This window comes from Pomacea canaliculata, linkage group LG3, assembly GCF_003073045.1.
Source record: "Pomacea canaliculata isolate SZHN2017 linkage group LG3, ASM307304v1, whole genome shotgun sequence".
NCBI classification, from domain to species: domain Eukaryota; kingdom Metazoa; phylum Mollusca; class Gastropoda; order Architaenioglossa; family Ampullariidae; genus Pomacea; species Pomacea canaliculata.
In genome coordinates this window covers 36,921,696-36,939,499 of record NC_037592.1, presented here as the reverse complement: position 1 = coordinate 36,939,499, position 17,804 = coordinate 36,921,696, and the positions used below count along the sequence as shown (strand labels likewise).

Sequence of the window (17,804 nt, the reverse complement as noted above, 5' to 3'; positions counted from 1 at the left end):
TTTTGTTGTCCTTAATTTCATTTTTTAAAAAATAGAGATTCAATTCATCTGTTATTTACAAATATCAATATTTGAACTCCTACATGGTGACACAATGATCCGTTATAGACCAATATGAGTGCAAATTTGTAGAGCTTAGCCTTTTAAAAGACACATTAAAAAAATCTGAGCAGCCAACTCCCTTCTATTCACAAAAATACACTTCTAAATAACATGCAAAGAAGAATGTCAAATGCAGGACTTTATGTTGGAACATAAAAGCCTTTACACTGCAAAGGCTTCAAAAGATAATTGAAGCATATTAAATATGCATATCCTTGTCCCAGTGTCAGCTATCTGCGCATACGTGAAAATCCAATTTAAATGCTTGTACTTCATGCATGGAAGAGACTTTGCTGAGGTTCTGGTAATCAGAATTTAATCCAGTCATTAAAATGCAGATTTACACGTGGGTCAAGCTGGCTTTTTTATTTTTTTAAAGGCAGTCCTTCTCAGCTACTGGCCAATCAGCAGGTGAGAAAAGTGCAAGCATTTTATTTGCAATGCACCACTCTAAACACATACCTATCTTCTCTCATCCACATTTACACATTCTAAATAGCAGGGGTGTATCTTAACCAGTGTTTATCATTGACAAAGTGCTAAGACTAACAGTTGCTTATCATCTATAATAGAACTCTTTATACACCCAATTAAAGTTGAGGGTTTTATACCATCCATCCTAATCCCAGTAAACGTATTGTGGGTTTTATTAACCAGTTTCAGGAAAAATGTACACTCAAGCCCAATGTATGCAAATATTGATTCTTGATGTCAGAAAACACCTTTTATTCGTGTTGTACTTTTATGCATGCAAATCTGCCAGCCAGGCCAACTAAACTAGTCTGATAGATTTTAAATTAGCCAGAATGCCATCTGAGGCTAATTTTAGGGGCTGTTGTTTCCAGTGTAGGGGAGATAAAACTTTAGTTTACCTGCGGGAAAGTGGACATGAAAATTGAGCTGGCAGAATGTGAGGTTGCTACTGTTATGTTGGTAAGTGCTACGGTATGTGTACTATGTGGGGGAAGGCAGAGAGCCAAGTGGTTAGAAAACTGGTGTCTGAACACAGACCAGTATGACACCTGTGTCTTATAGCAAACTTCCCCCAATCGACCCAGTTGGCTACCTGGCTCCGTACAGAGGGAAGGTAAGGCAGTCAGAGACAGGAGATGGCACCAACCTCACAAAAACATGGCGCAGAGAAAAGTGAGGGCTCTAACACCTCATTCATTAAAGACTGAGAAAGGTTAGAGGAACAGCATTTACATTCCTGTCTGTTGTATGTGTGTGTGAGAGAGATGGGGAAGGATGTTATGTGTGACTACCGTAAAGGGAGATGAAAAATGACTGGCCCATTTTAAATAGGGCCCTTGATAGTATAAGCTTTAAATCAGAGTATGGAAATGAATAGTATACAAAGTAACACAGAGAACAAAGATGAATACCAATACAATTAAAGAGCATACATACAGGCCATTTCTTTAGAAAGTTATTTATGCTAGCAAGCATCACCGTTCATACCTGCAGGTCATTTCACTAAAAGAATGTTAACTCTAAGATAAGCCATCTCTGTTCATTACCATTTATCCACCAGCATTATATTTGTCATTCTACTGACTTTGTATAGCCTGCACATTCATGCTTTCACATCGTCCTCTAACCACACATGCACACACTACATACTTCAACAGCAACGTGTGAAGATACTACCATACGAATAATCTTGTCTTGCACAGTTTTGTAATCTCATCAACAGCTACCTGTTTGCTTGCCTGTGCATCCTTGTCTAGTGAGAAGAGAATCAACAAGCAAAATCCAAAGAAAGCTTCATTTTTGGGCAATTAAACTGCCTGCAAGCTGCTCAAACATCACAAATGAAATGTATAAACCTTTGGCATCAGTCTGAATATGTTCTGCATTTTTTGTGAAGATGTCATAACCGATTCAAAGTCTTTTATCCAAGTAAAATCTGGAAAGTAAATTATGCTAATGGCACTGCACAGCTGCTCCAAATAGTGGGCAGGCACTCTCGTTGCTGAAGCTCGCCAGACGCTAGGTGCTGGTCATAACAACTGATCAAGATCACAGCTTTCCCAGTTTTATGCAGCACACAACACACCTTTTATTGGTGATGTTTGCATAACCCTGTACAATATCCAACCAACCTTGTCTTGAAGCACTCCAAGCCAAGAAAAATTGGTCCCATCAAAGAATGTGGCTACCCAACATTCACCTCAATGGCAATGCTGTTCAGTAATGGACATAAAGCATCTTTATCAATCAGTTTTTAAAGAATTAATAAGAGACATGTCATGAAAGTCTGTTTTAGCATCAGCTCCATCGGTTTTTCTGACAAAGTCCTCTCTGGAACTGCCAAAAGCTCCTGCAGAGCACTCCATATCCATGGTTTGTGTTGGTGTGGAACTGGAGGCTGTATGCGATTGAGTAGCAGCTGTGGGGCGTGGGAGAGGGGAGACGATCGCCAGGCGACGGGTAGATGCTGCCTGAAGTTCATGCTGCAGCTGCTGTTGAAACCTGGCCTTGATTGCCTGCAGTTCCTCCTCTTGCTGAACTCTGTTTGCCTGCAAAGCACATCATAAGTAAAGCCATTGTCACACAACGAATATTTGCATAAACTTGGTATCACCACCTACTGCATAGATTCTTGGTGTTCCCTTTTATTTACACTCTTAACACTGCTTTTACTATTTGGTGGCAAGTGATGCACATTATTTCAATTATAATTATAATAATAAAAAATGAAAATGTTTATACTTTTCTGGAGGACCAAAAGCAGAATATTTTTACATAGAATGGGCATTTTACTTAAGACTTGTCTGTCCTCAAAACTAGGTCTATTTTATGACTACCAAAAAAACACTATCATAGTAAATTTTAAATTAAAAGCTTTTGCTCATATAATAAACACAAAAGTTCTGTTTTCACCTTATATCCTTCTCTGACATTATACATCCAAAGCAAAAAATGTCACACAGTTGGGGGAGAGAAAGATTTTCAAATGAATAATTGTGCTCACTATATAACTCATTATAACTCTTCATCTCACCATTTACAGCATGTATTTCAAGCATATCAATCTTTTAAATGAAAATTACTGCCCTCTTTAAATTGTTTTATAATACAATTGAACTATAATATATTAATGAAGCAAAGGAATCTTGGCTGAAAACTAGGTGACCAGACGTCCCGCATTAGGCTGGACAGTCCCGCTTTTGACCTCGTGTCCCGCCTGCTCATTGCGTGAGACGCCCAATGTCCCGCTTTCTGGCTTTCTCGCAAGTCCATCAAATGTCCCGGTTGTCTTTAAAAATCTGAATACCGTACGCTGATTCGGCGTTTTTTGACGGTGACGACACTATCATCGGCACGCGTCCCGCTTTCGCCTCCGAAACGTCTGGTCACCTTACTGAAAACTAATCACTGCTAATCCAAAAATTGTACACCATACCGTAACTGTTTCTTCAAGCAACTATGATTGGGTTTTTATCAAGACAAGAAAGGGAAATGTACCATGTAAATAAGGAGTTGACTGAGGGGCTCACCTTGATTTCAGTCAAACGCTGATGAAGACGATGAAGAAATGCTGCTGTGTGAGGAGCCGGGTTGTGTCCCTTCAGTGCCACCTCCAGCCTCTGCAGCAAGCCATCCTGCAGAGCAAGGCATTGTTCCATATATTGATGCTTCCCACGTAGCTGTGCAGAAAACATCTTCAGCTCTTCAAGTTCTCCAGGTGGCCGCCGGCCCACTGACCAGTCGCCATATGCCACTTTATCAGGTACCTGATGCATGCATGCATGCACATGGATGCATCACATACAAGGCACACAAGTAAAACATGTGACTTGTGCACTACAGTGAGAGGGTTACTGCCTTCAACCCAACATCACATAAACTGGAGTGAGCTGTTGATGTCTTACATTCTGACCTCCATAACATCCATTTTCCTTTTATGTTTAAGTATAAAAATAATACAGCGCATTTATATAGCGCTTTCCCCAGCGCCAGCTGGGTTTAAAGTGCTTTGCATACATACAGGAGCAAGAGCACAGACCTTATCGTGGGCAACAAATGCATTTTCGTAAATCATGCATACCTACGCTGCATGTGTGTGCGTGTGCACACACACACACAATCATCATATTCTGTCATCGTAACAACAGCAATTTAACAGGTGATTTGTGTTACCTTACCCTAGAAAATCTGTGCCACAGCTTTATAACTATGGTCTCAGGGGTAAAGCAACATCCACAGAGTCTGAATACTGCTTTATAACCATAATATCTTTGAGGTCTGGACTTGTAACTACACGAGAGACATGAAAATTGTCCTTAATTTCCCTATTTTACTCTTGGGCAACAACCAATGCTTCATGAACATGGCTTCTACCTGTCACATAAATCCTTTTGAAAACTGACTGTAGCATGATTTTCATAATAGTGAGACCAGAAAAAGAAAATATGCAATATCCAAAGTTTTCAAGTCTGAGATAAGAACCACAGTATGCACGCCCACACATAAATCCCATGGTAATTATTCACAGCTGCTTTTGCCCAGACACCCATGAAACTTTTGTTATAAATTCCACTCTCTATGATCCTGTTCTTAAAAAAATTATAGTTTCAGTCTCACATTATGCTGATAACTGTCATACAAACATCAAATGTCTGTGTGAAATATTTGCATTATCATACAGTTAACAAATAAAAATTTAGATTATACGTAAATAAGAAAATTGCTAACCTGTACTCTTGCTTTCTTTGCTGACTCTCTAGCATCTGAAAGCAAAAAAAAGCATGCAAATTCACATTCCACAAGAGTCAAAGGTGAGCGACTAGAAAAACTTTTACAAGGATGAGCAATCAAATTAATTTCTCGATTACTGGTTTTGCAATAAAATGCCTTCATCCATAGATATCTCATATTTCAAAAAATTACTACTGCTTGAGCATTACTGGATTACTCGATTTACTGGATATCTAACAAAATGCCATTCCATGTTCCACATTTTTCATCACTTTTTGGATGGAGCTGGGGATGGGAGTACAGCATAGGGCAAGAAGTGCGAATAGGTTGGTTCGTAGGCATGTTGTTCTGACTCGGGGCTTACTCGATTATAGCATCTTCTTATTCTTTTCTTCCCTAAATGTTTTTGACACTGAAAAGTGCCTACCTTGCATGATGATATTTTGCTGCCAGCAGTCCAAATCCCTGTCTGTGCTGAACTGCAAGCTGTCACCTTCGTCACTGAAATAGCTTTTCCTCCCCAGAACATTAGATGGGTCTTGTGCCCTGCCCTTGAGAATGTTTTCTAATATGGACTGCTCAAGCAGACTGGAATCACTGCTGCCCCAGGGTCGGCTGTTTGGCGTCGCTGTGCAGTCATGCTGCGGGTCTGAAAGAGATTTTGGCACACCTGGGTTTTGATCTTGCTTGCCAAACAGTTCAGCCAAAAGTCCATTTCCACTAGAGATCCCTTTGCTGGTCTGATGAGAAAGAAATGCAGGATCAGCACTGCCAAATGCACTAGTCTGAAATGAGTGTTCTGAAGGTCCAGTACTCAGCGAACCTGGAGACAATGTTCCTGTCATGTTGTCTCCCCTATTGTTGTGACCGCTTTCAGCCAATGAGGCACGGGCCAAGGCTGCTCTGCCCCGTGAGCCTCTAGGTCGTCCCCGTGGTCGTGGGGCAGGAAGGGGATTTGTGACTGTTACTGTACCCCTGCCCCTCCCCCGTCCCCTACCTCGGCCCCTGCCCCTGCCCACTACTGGGTTGGCATGCGATAAATCCCCGTGCCTACAACGGGTAAGTGATGTTCATCAGGAAAGAAAGTTTCAGTTTGCTTGGACACTTGGGTACTACTGGGGTGGTGCAGGGAACAGAATTCTGAGAAACCAGAGGGCCTGCTACCATTGACTCCATTACTTGTCCTTGCCTGTGTTGAGAGGTTGCTGAAGAAAACACCATTTGGACGTTTGTGTCCGCTGGCTGTGCTGGCCGATGGGACTGAGACTGTGAAGGCACAGATAATGTCAGTGCTATCTGGCAGTTGATAAGGTCACCCTCCACTGTGCTGGCAAACTTCACAGAATGCTTCATCTGCTGCTGAAGAGTGCTATACTGATATGATGATGGCAGGTTCGCAAGCACTTTGTGGAAGTCTGAGAGCAGCCCAGCGCGGGTTGGGTCTCCTCGCACTGCTGCCACCTCCTGGTGACTGAGTTGCAGCTGTTCCTTTCCTTCCGTATCTCTGCAAAAAGACAGATGCATGTTAAGAACCCAACAGCAAATGCACAGACTGCAACATGAAAAAATCTTAATACTGATGTATACTTTGGTTTTTTAAAGCAGTTACATTGACAATTCTAGAAAGCAGTGCTTTGTTGGAAGTTTAATGTAATGAGAAGTATTGTACTGCCACATTTTTGTTTATATACTTACCCTAGAACTGTGTGCAGACAGACAATAAAACTGGCCTGTCCACTGTCTGGATGGCAGGCCAGACAAAAACTTGTATGCACAACCTCCACCTTCTGCCAACTGGTCACAATGCGATAAACTGCGCTCACATCAGAGTACTGGGCAAGCACTGCAAAATTCAACAACATTAAAGCAAGTGTAAACAGCAAGGTTCTGATAAGGTTTATATCTAATAACCTACTGTTTCCACGTTCCATCTCATTTTAACCATTTGTTTGCAAAAACATTTTTCTATATCATGTTGGTTTTTTTCCTCTTTAATGCTCAGGACCTCAGGTATAGGGGACAGCTAGGTTCAGGGCCTCCAGTCTGGTAAGGTTAAAAATTCCATCATCATTATGATGGTCATCTTTGGTGAACTCAAATGATCTTATTCAATTTTTGCTATCTCAATCATTTCTGTTTGAAAATGTGACATTAGGGACAACTTACCCCAGGCATGATGCCAGAGTATGTTAAGCTTCTTTTCTTTAATCTGCTTTTAACTGATGCTACAACTGTTTATTCTCATCCTTACTGATCTCCATGACTGACGACGATTCTTTGTCAAACCATGCAATATTGCCAGCAAGCTTTTGTACTAGCTTATATAAAGCCTTGTAACTGGCAGACTTCAACTTCTTACTGTCAGTTCTAATCAAATTTATGCATCCTTCCTAATCGACTGTCATGATTCTTTCCTGAAAGACAGTCTTCACAAAACAAAAAAAAAAAATAGCTGTGTCATGAAAAAAGGAATGCAGAACGATAGGGGGAAAAACTGCTTACCCTTGTGATGTGCCAGTGTTGATATCTGTATATCCTGTGGGTGAACAAAATCATAGTGGGAGCGCCCACACATTTCCTGTGGTAGGTAACCCACAACTTGACACCACCTTCGTGATAAGAAAATACATGGATTTAAAAAAAAATGCTCAACTTTAACTTTCAGTTCCTGCAATACTTATCATCATCATATGCTCCCACTATGGTAGGAGAAAAAGGTAAGGTTCCAGAGACATTTTGATTCAAGAGAGAGTATGTAGTGGCAGTTCATTCAGAAGAGTGGAGAAAAGATAGAAAAGGAATCTGGACCAAATGTACAAAGTCTGGTCTGAGGAATGTAAAGCTGAAGAGCAGAGAAAATGAGGCGTTGTGTAGACAAAAAGTGAGTTGGATAGGCAGGTGAGGGCATATTATTTCATTCTTAAAAACAAGATTACTGCTAGTAAAATAAAGAACAGCATAAAATGAAAGTTGTTTATCTCTTTCAATTGCATTTCTTAAAATTTCCCCAAATTTTATGCTGCAAGACCATGCATCCCCAACTCCGCTTTAAAAAAACAAAAAATTAAATGTTAGCAAGCGGTTGTCACTGGTACTCAATGAACATCCTCTCCTTTGAAAGAATACAAATAAACAACCTTCACAATGCATAAACAACAAAGCAAACTCTGGGGAAAGAGCAAAATTCTGAAGGTAATCTTTCCTTCTGGGATGTGAGGATCAACAAACTGAGGACAATATTCAGGCAAATTGTGTCAGTTCATGAAAGATGCTGTATTAAAAGATTGGTTCATGAAAATATAAGGAAAGTTACTCCAGCCATTCTTCAAAGACAAGGGTTGGAATGGTATCACCATCTGTAAAACAGCAAGACTTTTTAACATTTGTAGTTAGTAACAGTACCATCAACCTGAATAACAATGATGACTCCTACTCACCTTGAATCGGCATACAGGATGGTACCATCCAGGCTGTGGTGTGTGACACTTTCTGGAGCACGTCCTCTGGTTTCCAAATCTTCCCAGACCCACTCTGATCGCAACACGTGGCATGCGCAAAAAATAAAGACCTCTTTTGTGGCTGGACAGAAAGAAATAAGCATACACATTTCATTACAATGATTTCTTCCGCTATATCACCTATATATGAAAATATTGAGTAAGCATAAAATAAGATCCCCCCTACTAATGTCACCCTCCAACGCTATGTAGTTATAAAAATACAACCAAAACCAGAAACTTTATTAAGAATTTAAAAATCTTGCTTTGCTTCAGTCAACATCAACTATAAAGAAAATGTTAAACATACCCTATTTCTTATGGATCTCCTCTGAATCTCACATAGTTTCTACTTCAGTTTATGTCTCTTTTACCAAGAGAAATGATTTAGGAAAAGTAAAGGAACTCTATAAATGATACACTTTCTACCTTCTAGACAAGGGTTTGTGGTTTTCATAGCCATGATCATCAAATAATAAACACATGTGAAATACAAAAGAAGATACATAATGTCCAAAACATTGTTTATAAGCTGTGTCATGGTAAAAGGGAGCAGCTGTTTAAAAAGGTCATTTTTTTTTTGATTCATAGAATTTAGACTGAAAAAGAGGTATTATTATAGCCAAACAGTGTCATGCATTTGCATTAGGTTCTAAGATTCTGGCGTGTGGCTCATAAGACACAATGACCCACCTGATGCTGCCTGCATAAGCTGCGCTCTGGGGTCATTAATAGCAGTATGTGGTACGCTAAGTACATGTACAAGTGTGTACTTCTGTACACCATCTTCCTTCTTTCCTTTGGCATCTTGAAAGCGAACATATACTGACTGTCGCTGTTTTGATCCTTGGAAATAAAAAGAGACAAGAAGTGTGTTTTTAGTATAAATAAAAAAAGCATACAATGAAAAAATGTTATTTAATTAATCACTTTAGAGACATCTGTTCCACAGGTCTGTGTACATATGACTTAACCAGATGTGACTTTTGTTATGTGTCTCAACATGACCTATGACTTTATAAATCCTCAGGAAATAAATCATGAAAATATCCAATGGTATACAATAATAACAAAATTGATTCCCCGTGGCTGAACAGCAGTATAGTTGGAAAACCCCAGGTGCAACACCTGGAGTTTATTTTCATTGCACACTACCTGATGTCTGAGACAAAGCGGAAACAAGCAATGTAGATGTGAAGGCTTGCACGTCTCCTGGGTGCAGCAGGTGATGCAAAGTCTGCCCAGTCAATGAGGCCTGGTGAGCATGCACAGCAAACTGTCAGCTACTAAGTGGTAACCACAGCTACTTGGATTGTCTTACAACATTTTGCATGACCTCAGTGAAGAATTTTGGCTTATTCTAGGTAAATGTTTCCTTCTCACTGTCATATCTCACTGCTATGTTTTTATTCATGTTAACAGTACCACATACTTGCTCATAATACTTTAGTCTTTAGAGACTGCTTATGCTTCATAGACATCAAATTTAGTTTCCCACCTTTAGCTGGCTCCCTAATACATTTTCAAAAAAATGAAAAAGTTACCTGGCTATGACCAAGCAGCTCAGAGACTGTTTCTGATGCAAAAATAACCTGTCCCTGCTGTGTCAACAACAGCATAAAGGTCCGCATTGCCTGTATAGTAATGTCACAAAGAAAACTATGCAGCATTAAGATCTCTCACGTGAAAAAATTAAAACATATCTGGATTAATACTCTTCACAAATTAAATTAAAGCTATTATTATTATTGATGAACTTGATATGTATTTTTCCATTATGCGTAGACCAGTGGTTATTAACCTGGGTTCAATCGAACCCTAGGGTTCGGTGAGTCAGTCTCAGGGGTTCGGCGGAGCCTCCGTCACGGAGGTCAAGACACACCCGCAATTAGTGATGACACTAAAGAAGGGTTCGGTGAACGTGCATATGAAACTAAAGAAGGGTTCGGTATCTCAAAAAAGGTTAAGAACCACTGGCCTAGACAATATGAGTATTCCCACTGTTTACATCTGATATTTTACTTTTGGCCATCACAGTATCTAAGAAAATATAAAGAACCAGTCAACACATAAGGTCACACCTCTTGAAAGCCTCCAAGCAAAGAGGAAGAATCCAGGAATCCTGGTCTCCATTGACCTTGGTGGTTATTCCAAAATGATGTCATTTTCTGAAAAAGAAAAATGAGACATCTTCCAATCATCAAAGTAGATATTTACTCTATGAAAATAAAATAGAGATAGTAGAAAAACAACCAAGCAGTTGGTGGCACACGGACTAAAGCGACCATAACCACAAAAGTGGGTTTGTGTCTTGGCTCTGGCATCCTCTCTGGATGTGACACTTGTTTACAATGATGACCATTGGTTTTTTTTTCTAGGTATTACCGTGTTCTCTACCCAATGTATGTGTGTGGGGGTTGGGAGGGGATGTGTTTTTGTGTACCTAAAGCACTTTTAACCCGGTTTCAGGAGTAAAGAAACATAAATATTTATTGTTACTGTTACTTTCACTAAGTGCACAATATCAAGCAGCAGCATCCGTAATATAATCTACAGTATGATGTGTAAATTCTTCTCATGTCAAATGCTTCAAATTTTTTCTGGACATGTTTGTCAGCACTGTTTATATTGGGTACTCTGTCTCAACTAAAAATCAAGAACAAAAATTATGTTTTTGTTATGCAGTTTTGCTATTAATTCATTCTGACCCACATGCAAAATATATTTAAAAACATAACAATATGCACAAAAAAAAAAGCAACAGTAAATATTTTCACTAAAATCCAACTTTGCTCTTAAAAAGATACAACTTCCAAAAATCTTAGGAAATGATTCAGACCCACTCATATGCTGAAACCTTTGAACATTGAACTTTTCATATAGTGTTCTGAGGGATCAAGAGATCAAAACTCTAATACTGTATCATAGTGTAGACTGCATGTCATGGTAACAAAATTTGTGTATCAAATCTCTCACACCACCTGCAGCTTTGATACGTTACATCAGAGATATTATGCCATGAGGGGGTGAATTTATGTCAATACAGGTGTTCCTTATTTTTTAAATGACAAACTTATGGCATATACCACAGTCTTTACCTACTAGCAAAACAGAGCTTAGTTTGTTGATTCCTACTGACTTCTACTCAGGTGTAGTCTGTTAAAACCTGCTATGTGTTATGCTGCAATGTTGCAGGAGTGCAACCACAGGTAATCTGCACTATAAGAGTGCACGCTTATTCTTTATTACCCAATAGCGCACAGAAATCAAAGGGATGCTTATTCTTTCATGGCTCCTTGGACATTAACAAGGAAAGATGTGCATACTCAGATCCTTTTTTCTGCTTTGCAGAACAGCATAAGAACACCACAAAAGTCAGTTTGTGTTCACTATGCTTTGCAGCAAGAGTACACACACATCTTTTTTAAGTATCAGTGTCAGAAAGTACAACTGATCATTAGTATATGCTACTCCTTCTCATCCCTTAACTGATACTGGAAGTAACAGTCATAGGGGAAACATGATGGGACTCAATCTGGGTGAGCTGCCGTCAGCGGACCCACAAGAGAAGGTCCCCCAGTGGATGGCCAGTCACAAGTATGCCACTTGGACCAATGTTTCACATGCTAATACTAAAGAGCTTAGTTTGTATATGAAATGAATTCAATCAGGAAAAAATAATTATATTATAAACAAACCATATCAATCTAACTTGTAAAGAGAATTAACTCTTTTGTCGCTGTTGTTTTGGCTTTATATATTGTAAAAGTGAATTATGCAAGAAGTTCTGCACAAGTCCAGTTTTATATGAGCCAACATAACTGCACAAAGATGACATAATTAAGCTTGCCATAAGTGGAAATTATATGAGCCATGCTAATAATAAATATGCATGCTAAGAACATGAGTAACCTTAAATGCCATTAGGTGACATGCTACACACCAACACATTTTTATGAAAAGAAGTTGCAAAACAATTCCCAGGTGAGGATCTGAGTGAAAGCCTGAAGGCAGATTACGTCTGTTTTGTTGAAAGGAGGCAGATATACTGAGTTTCATACGTCCATACTTTTAGATATTTCAACAGATTTACATTCAACAGCAACATTATTGCCTTGACCCCAACCCTGAAACTAGAGTAGCCTTTCACACAACGGAAGCAAACGGTGACTCGTTTTCCAGGAAAGAGCCCAAAATCTAAGAAATCATCCTAATGGTGTTGACAGAAAAGTCATCTGTGAAAGAAATTATCTATTTGTTCATTTCTAAATAGTTTTCTATCTTTTTATCTCTGCCTTCCCTTAACCCTCTCTCTCACAAAGAGACACACACACACACAAAGTGCAGACTGGGAGTCTTTAGGGAAGACTACAGGATGCTCAGCTTGTAGTCAAAGGGTCTGCCTGATTCCTAAGTGTGGGCTATTCTAGGACATGTGAAACTCTCCTTGGGAAAAGAACCTCTTTCACAGATTTGCATAGACAGATCACTTTTCAAAGTACTCTACTTTTGCACTTTCTAGTTTATCCTTTCTGGCTTGAATACTAAGTTGTGGGAATGGACATGCTCACTGCTCATTTTACACTAGGATTTTTGTAGAACTCTCTACAGTTTACTCATAGTACTAAATGTTTACTAGTGTATTCCTTTAGGAAATCAATCACAAATACTTGTAAAACAGATTGCATTTGAAAGTGAATGAGTGAATGATTAAGGTGACAGCATGAAAGAAACACATAAAGTATTATAACAGACAACTTGATCCAGCAGTGACACTGGTTGTTTGACTTCTTAGAAGTGTACTATACACTTTCATTCACTTAAAATATACATCTATTTCTTGATCATTTGATTTAATTTATTTGCAGCCTGTATAGCCCACAATCAAATGTTCAGTGTGACCCTTTGTAGCCAAAAAAGCAACATGAAAATACTGCTGAAACTAAAACACACAAGGCCTTTTAATGATTTCACAAGTATCTTAAAAGTCAATAATCAAGGCTTTAGGCTTTAGTGTCTGTTCAACTGGTTGTTAACGAATTAAAGGACATTTTCTTAAAATGTAACGTGTTTTGTTACGGAAGTGTTTTGTTCAAGTTATAAAGAGATTTCAAGATATTAGCATCTGGGCGGCTACAATTGCCATTCCTAAAAAGAAGAAAATCTGTCGATAAAAGGTGATCTGGTTCAATGTAGGCCTGGATAAATGGAGAAGTCTATGCCCATATAATATTATAGAAATAATACGATTTACTTTATTATTGTGGCCATTTTGAATCTCAGCCTTCCAGAATAAAAACATGTAGCTGTCTTCTTCATTTAAATCTTAACCCTGCCTAGTTTGCTTCATTACTCAAAGCAGATTTCTGTCTCAGTCTGGCTCTGGGTTATTCCACATGTGAATCAGAGTTCAGAATAAAGGGAGACAAGAAATAAGATCATCCAAATAACTGCTTATGCTCTAGTTACTGCTACTACTACTTCTGATCCATCTACAACCACGATTGAATACATTTTACTAGCTTTATACATATTGTACTTCACTATCAGTGCAGCAAAAACTGAAGCAAACTAATTTTCAATGGTAGTAGTACTTCAGACACAACATTCTCACTCTCAGCAAACACACACAAGGCAAAACCACATATCCTTTCAAGAATGCCTCACCAAGCTTTTAAGTCATAATACAGTCAACTTCAACTGATTGGAGTGATGCATTATCAACATGCCTAAATAAAGAACAAATCCTAAAAGGGGAAAAGCTTGTTATAGTATAAGAATGTTTATTACTCTCGTCTGCATGCAAGGATTTTTTAGCATGATATTTGAGTGTGCCACATAGTTTAATAAAGAGATTAATAAGACAGTGGTTATAGGTTATGCATTGTGATGCAAGTTATTGTCACCAAGAGTGACAAAGTTTAATTCAGGAGCTGACCAATCTTGTAATCACAGTACCAGATAATTTGCCAAACAGTGCTATTGACACAAATCTGATACTCAAAAAGCAAGTGCATGCACTTCCATTGTTAGAAATGGATGTTTCTATTTGCCACATGTCTGGACTGTACACATTAGGATAAACAATATTGGTCCAACTGTGCTCTTTTTTACTTAAAATGCATATAAACAGGTTTTCAAGCAAGATTTTAGTGCCAAGATAATGTCATTACACTGTAACATTTTACAATGGAGGAAAAAGACAATGTAGGAGGATTGTTATCAGGTGACAAATAGCAGCAAAGGCTGAAAGGAACAGAACAAACATATTCAAACGACTTACCTGCATGTTGATAAAATGCTGCTTAGATTTAACTCCATCTGCGCATGGAGACTGTTGTTAACTAATTAGGTCTGTACCCTGAGTCTAGGGCACTGATCACACACCCACAACCACTTTCCTTGTTTCGTATGACACCTCACACACGAGTGCTGGAGGCAACACCTCTCAGCTCGGCCTTCAAACACCAAAGCCGCGAGGCAGACACGAATGTTGTAGACAATGCTTCTTGTATCTACACACGCATCGTGCTCACAGGGTCGAGCTCAAAGGCACGAAGCCACGACTAGCAGACGTAAGGCAGTAGACGCAAGTCTCAGACATGTCTCGGACTTGAAAACTCACAATCCTAATATTCAAAAAAAAAAAAAAAAAAAACTACACATGCAATCAGCTGACAGGAGATCACACTCCCAAGACTAACCACAACACGTCGACATCACATTTCCAACCAGAAGCCATGATAATCGTTGGGACGTACACTTCGCTGGATACCGAATCTGCGATCCTCCCCAGGCCAAGGCCGCAGCCCCGATCCACTGGCACGATTCCGTGGACATCTGTCGTGCACCGACTATCGCTCTCCTTCTCTCTCTCCCCCTTCTCCAGCTCGTCAGCCGTAAGCAGGTCCAGCAAAAGACTCGAGAAAAAAAAGTTCGCCGCAAAATGTTGAACAACGTGCAGACAGACGACGAGACGATAAAAATGCACGATGCTGCCCCCCTCTGGCGTGTGTGGCACACGAAGCAGACGGCTTCTCCGGCGTGCAGAAGGCGAGGCCACAGCGACACGAGCGCAAGGTAAAAATAGGTCATGGATCGGAAAAACTGCGGCGCATGATCCGCCGTGCGCTCGCGCTGTAAGTGTGCCAAGGACACTCGCTGGCCACCGCGTGCTCGCGTGAGCCTCCATCGCTGGTGTGCGCGTGTACGTGTGCGTGTACGTGTTCGTGCATGCTTGCGGGGGTGTGTACTGGGCGATAACAGAGGATCGAGGGACGTTGGAGGAACATTTGCGTGTAGCCGTGATTTTAAAGAGGTCACTGTATGATATTCACATCGATCATCATTGTAAAAAAAAATAAAAATCATAATTGCATACGTAGATAAAAGAACATTGGTGATCAAATATGGATGAGAATAGATGTGTAGCTTGAACGAGTCCATTACTCGAACATAATTAACAGACCTACTAATTAGTCTGATTGTACATATTGACTATCACAATACATATATATATATGCTATGATTCTCGGCTATCGCTGTTCCTGTATCAAAAATGTCAGATAGGAAGAAAAGCTCAAATTTAATAGGTTTATGAATAATTACAAACAGTAAATGTACTGGTTTTTTTTTTTGTTTTTTGTTTTTTTTTCCCTTGGTTTTACTTATGTGTGCAGGCGCGTTTGAAAATATGCGTCTTTTCTTTCTGTCCTTTTACTTTTCTTTCCGTGGTTGATTTTTTTTTTCTTCTATTCTCTCCTCTTTTTTTTTTTCCTTACTGTAACTAAGCAATTGCAACTAAGCAACTTACTGTAACTAAGCAAAAGCAATTGTCGCACACTTATGAAAACATGCTGAAACGGTGAAATGGATTACTGCCTACTTTAAAAAAAAATCCAATTGACAAACAAAAATAAAAATCCACTATGCTTTTTCTGAAACAAACGGGAACTTCATTTCCAGCTTTTACAGCCCAAAAACGCATGGCCCTGTTGAATTAACTCGCAAAACCCCGGTTTTTTTCAAGAGACGCATTTAATTTTTTTTTTTAAATTGTGTTAGCAGGGAGGGAAGAGATTTAACGGAGAAAGAAGGAATAGAAGTTAACGCTGAAACGAAGTTAATAGTTGTGTGTTGTTGTGGTCCTTCATACGGCGTCAGACTGTCGACAGTTGGCGGTCTGTCTACATCTACTGCTGCCTCACAAACTTGCATTTCTAAGTGACACGAACATTCGTGTGATGCCTGGAACGCAGTCTGCCACGCAACCGATAGGGCACCCAACTTCATCTCAGCAGGTTCGTGAAGGTTTTCACTACCAGCAATAGTCCATTGGGCTTTGTCCAGAAACCTTCTTGATGCATCCCAATCGTAATTCCACTGGGAACAAACAGCGCGGAAGTCTCCAGAGACTCGTCCACAGCAAACGATGAGTGGTTCGACACATCTGGCTGGTGACAGAACGACCTCCTCCACATATATAGCAGATTCGAAAAAAAAAAACAACAACAACAAACAAACAGACAAAAAAAAAAAAACAACCTTCCTACACAAGCTACATATAGAGGCGAGATCCTCGTGTATGGGACTGCAGAGAATATTTTAAACCACATGGTTATGTCGAAATATTCGGATTTTTGGTTTGGAATTCGGATAGCTCTCTTTCTTTCGCAGAAATAAAAGGAAAATAAAAATGTATGACACGTACACAATCTTTCTTACCGTTGAAAATAAACGAAAACAGATCCTCTTCTTACAACTACGCAAACTTCAGACGTGCGTCCTGCAAGATCCTCGACTATCGTTGACCGCAGCACAAGACACAAGTTGAGATTTTCGTCAACATAAAGTGATGTCTCCAGATAACGAACCCACTGTCTTGATATCAACAGTCTTAGTGATGTCTCTGTTCTCTGCCGACCCCAGCACCAGGCAGCACCTGATTCAGCTCCAGGGCGTTGTTGGTGTGGGGCGCCTCGCTATACGAACGTTTAGCTATTCAGCCTTCCTAGCCACCTGCGTGCCTCGGGGGGGATATAAACGGTCACCGTCTTCATTCTTACATAATAACACGTCCTTTGTTATACCGTGGAGGGGTTTGGAGGCCATAGGCAGACACAGATTGAAAGTAACTCTTCTTGAAACGCTCCCTCCTTCAACGCACGCACACCTTGTTATAACTGGAGACACTGATGAATATGTTACTTTTGTGTTGTTGCTGGACACACTGAGGAATGTTACTTTTGTTGTTGTTGCTTGACCATCATTTAAACATCTGCTCAAAACAGTCCCATAATGGACAAGATGTGTCTGGTTTAAGGTCCAATCCAGTGAAGATATTTTTCTAAAGACTTTGTAAAGCTCGGTGTTAGATATCATTTCCCCAAATTTGGGTGAATACCTCTTCCCTTCTCGAGATACAACGTGCAAACAGTGCTCCGGTCAAGGTGGACAGCGAAGACGTCAGCATTATATGTGGACACGTTTACGTTGTCAGGG

The 17,804-nt window shown here is 39.8% G+C and overlaps 2 protein-coding genes across 4 annotated transcripts; both read right to left on the bottom strand.

The window, feature by feature from the left end:
- Positions 1–441: 441 nt before the first annotated feature.
- On the bottom strand, positions 442–5,680 carry LOC112559708. 3 transcript variants are annotated; one of them, XM_025231047.1, is made up of 4 exons: positions 5,234–5,680; positions 4,804–4,838; positions 3,606–3,842; positions 442–2,624 (listed from the first exon to the last, which is right to left on the bottom strand). In XM_025231047.1, the coding sequence occupies exons 1-4, from the start codon at positions 5,649–5,651 to the stop codon at positions 2,319–2,321; spliced, it is 996 nt and encodes a 331-aa protein (XP_025086832.1). In that variant the 5' UTR covers positions 5,652–5,680; the 3' UTR covers positions 442–2,318. The 3 variants fall into 3 exon arrangements, with proteins under 3 accessions (XP_025086832.1, XP_025086833.1, XP_025086834.1); XM_025231048.1 differs by having other exon boundaries at positions 3,606–3,755; XM_025231049.1 differs by having other exon boundaries at positions 3,606–3,710.
- A 139-nt stretch (positions 5,681–5,819) lies between these two features.
- On the bottom strand, positions 5,820–15,716 carry LOC112559707 (neuronal PAS domain-containing protein 2-like). Its single transcript, XM_025231046.1, has 9 exons — positions 14,587–15,716; positions 10,385–10,471; positions 9,848–9,937; positions 9,459–9,558; positions 8,997–9,149; positions 8,244–8,385; positions 7,309–7,415; positions 6,502–6,649; positions 5,820–6,310 (listed from the first exon to the last, which is right to left on the bottom strand). The coding sequence occupies exons 1-9, from the start codon at positions 14,590–14,592 to the stop codon at positions 5,857–5,859; spliced, it is 1,287 nt and encodes a 428-aa protein (XP_025086831.1). The 5' UTR covers positions 14,593–15,716; the 3' UTR covers positions 5,820–5,856.
- Positions 15,717–17,804: the final 2,088 nt, after the last annotated feature.

What these genes read in the sequence shown, in the direction of transcription:
- LOC112559707 (XM_025231046.1), bottom strand. An exon ending in TGCTTGGAGGCTTTCAAGAG is followed by an intron (nt 9,938 to 10,384) that starts GTGTGACCTTAT and finishes ATTACTATACAG; the next exon opens with GCAATGCGGACCTTTATGCT. An exon ending in GCTTATGCAGGCAGCATCAG is followed by an intron (nt 8,386 to 8,996) that starts GTGGGTCATTGT and finishes CTTTCTGTCCAG; the next exon opens with CCACAAAAGAGGTCTTTATT.
- LOC112559708 (XM_025231047.1), bottom strand. Translation starts at nt 5,651, where the DNA reads ATGACAGGAACATTGTCTCCAGGTTCGCTGAGTACTGGACCTTCAGAA. An exon ending in GCAAAATATCATCATGCAAG is followed by an intron (nt 4,839 to 5,233) that starts GTAGGCACTTTT and finishes TTTTGCTTTCAG; the next exon opens with ATGCTAGAGAGTCAGCAAAG. An exon ending in CAAAGAAAGCAAGAGTACAG is followed by an intron (nt 3,843 to 4,803) that starts GTTAGCAATTTT and finishes TGCATGCATCAG; the next exon opens with GTACCTGATAAAGTGGCATA.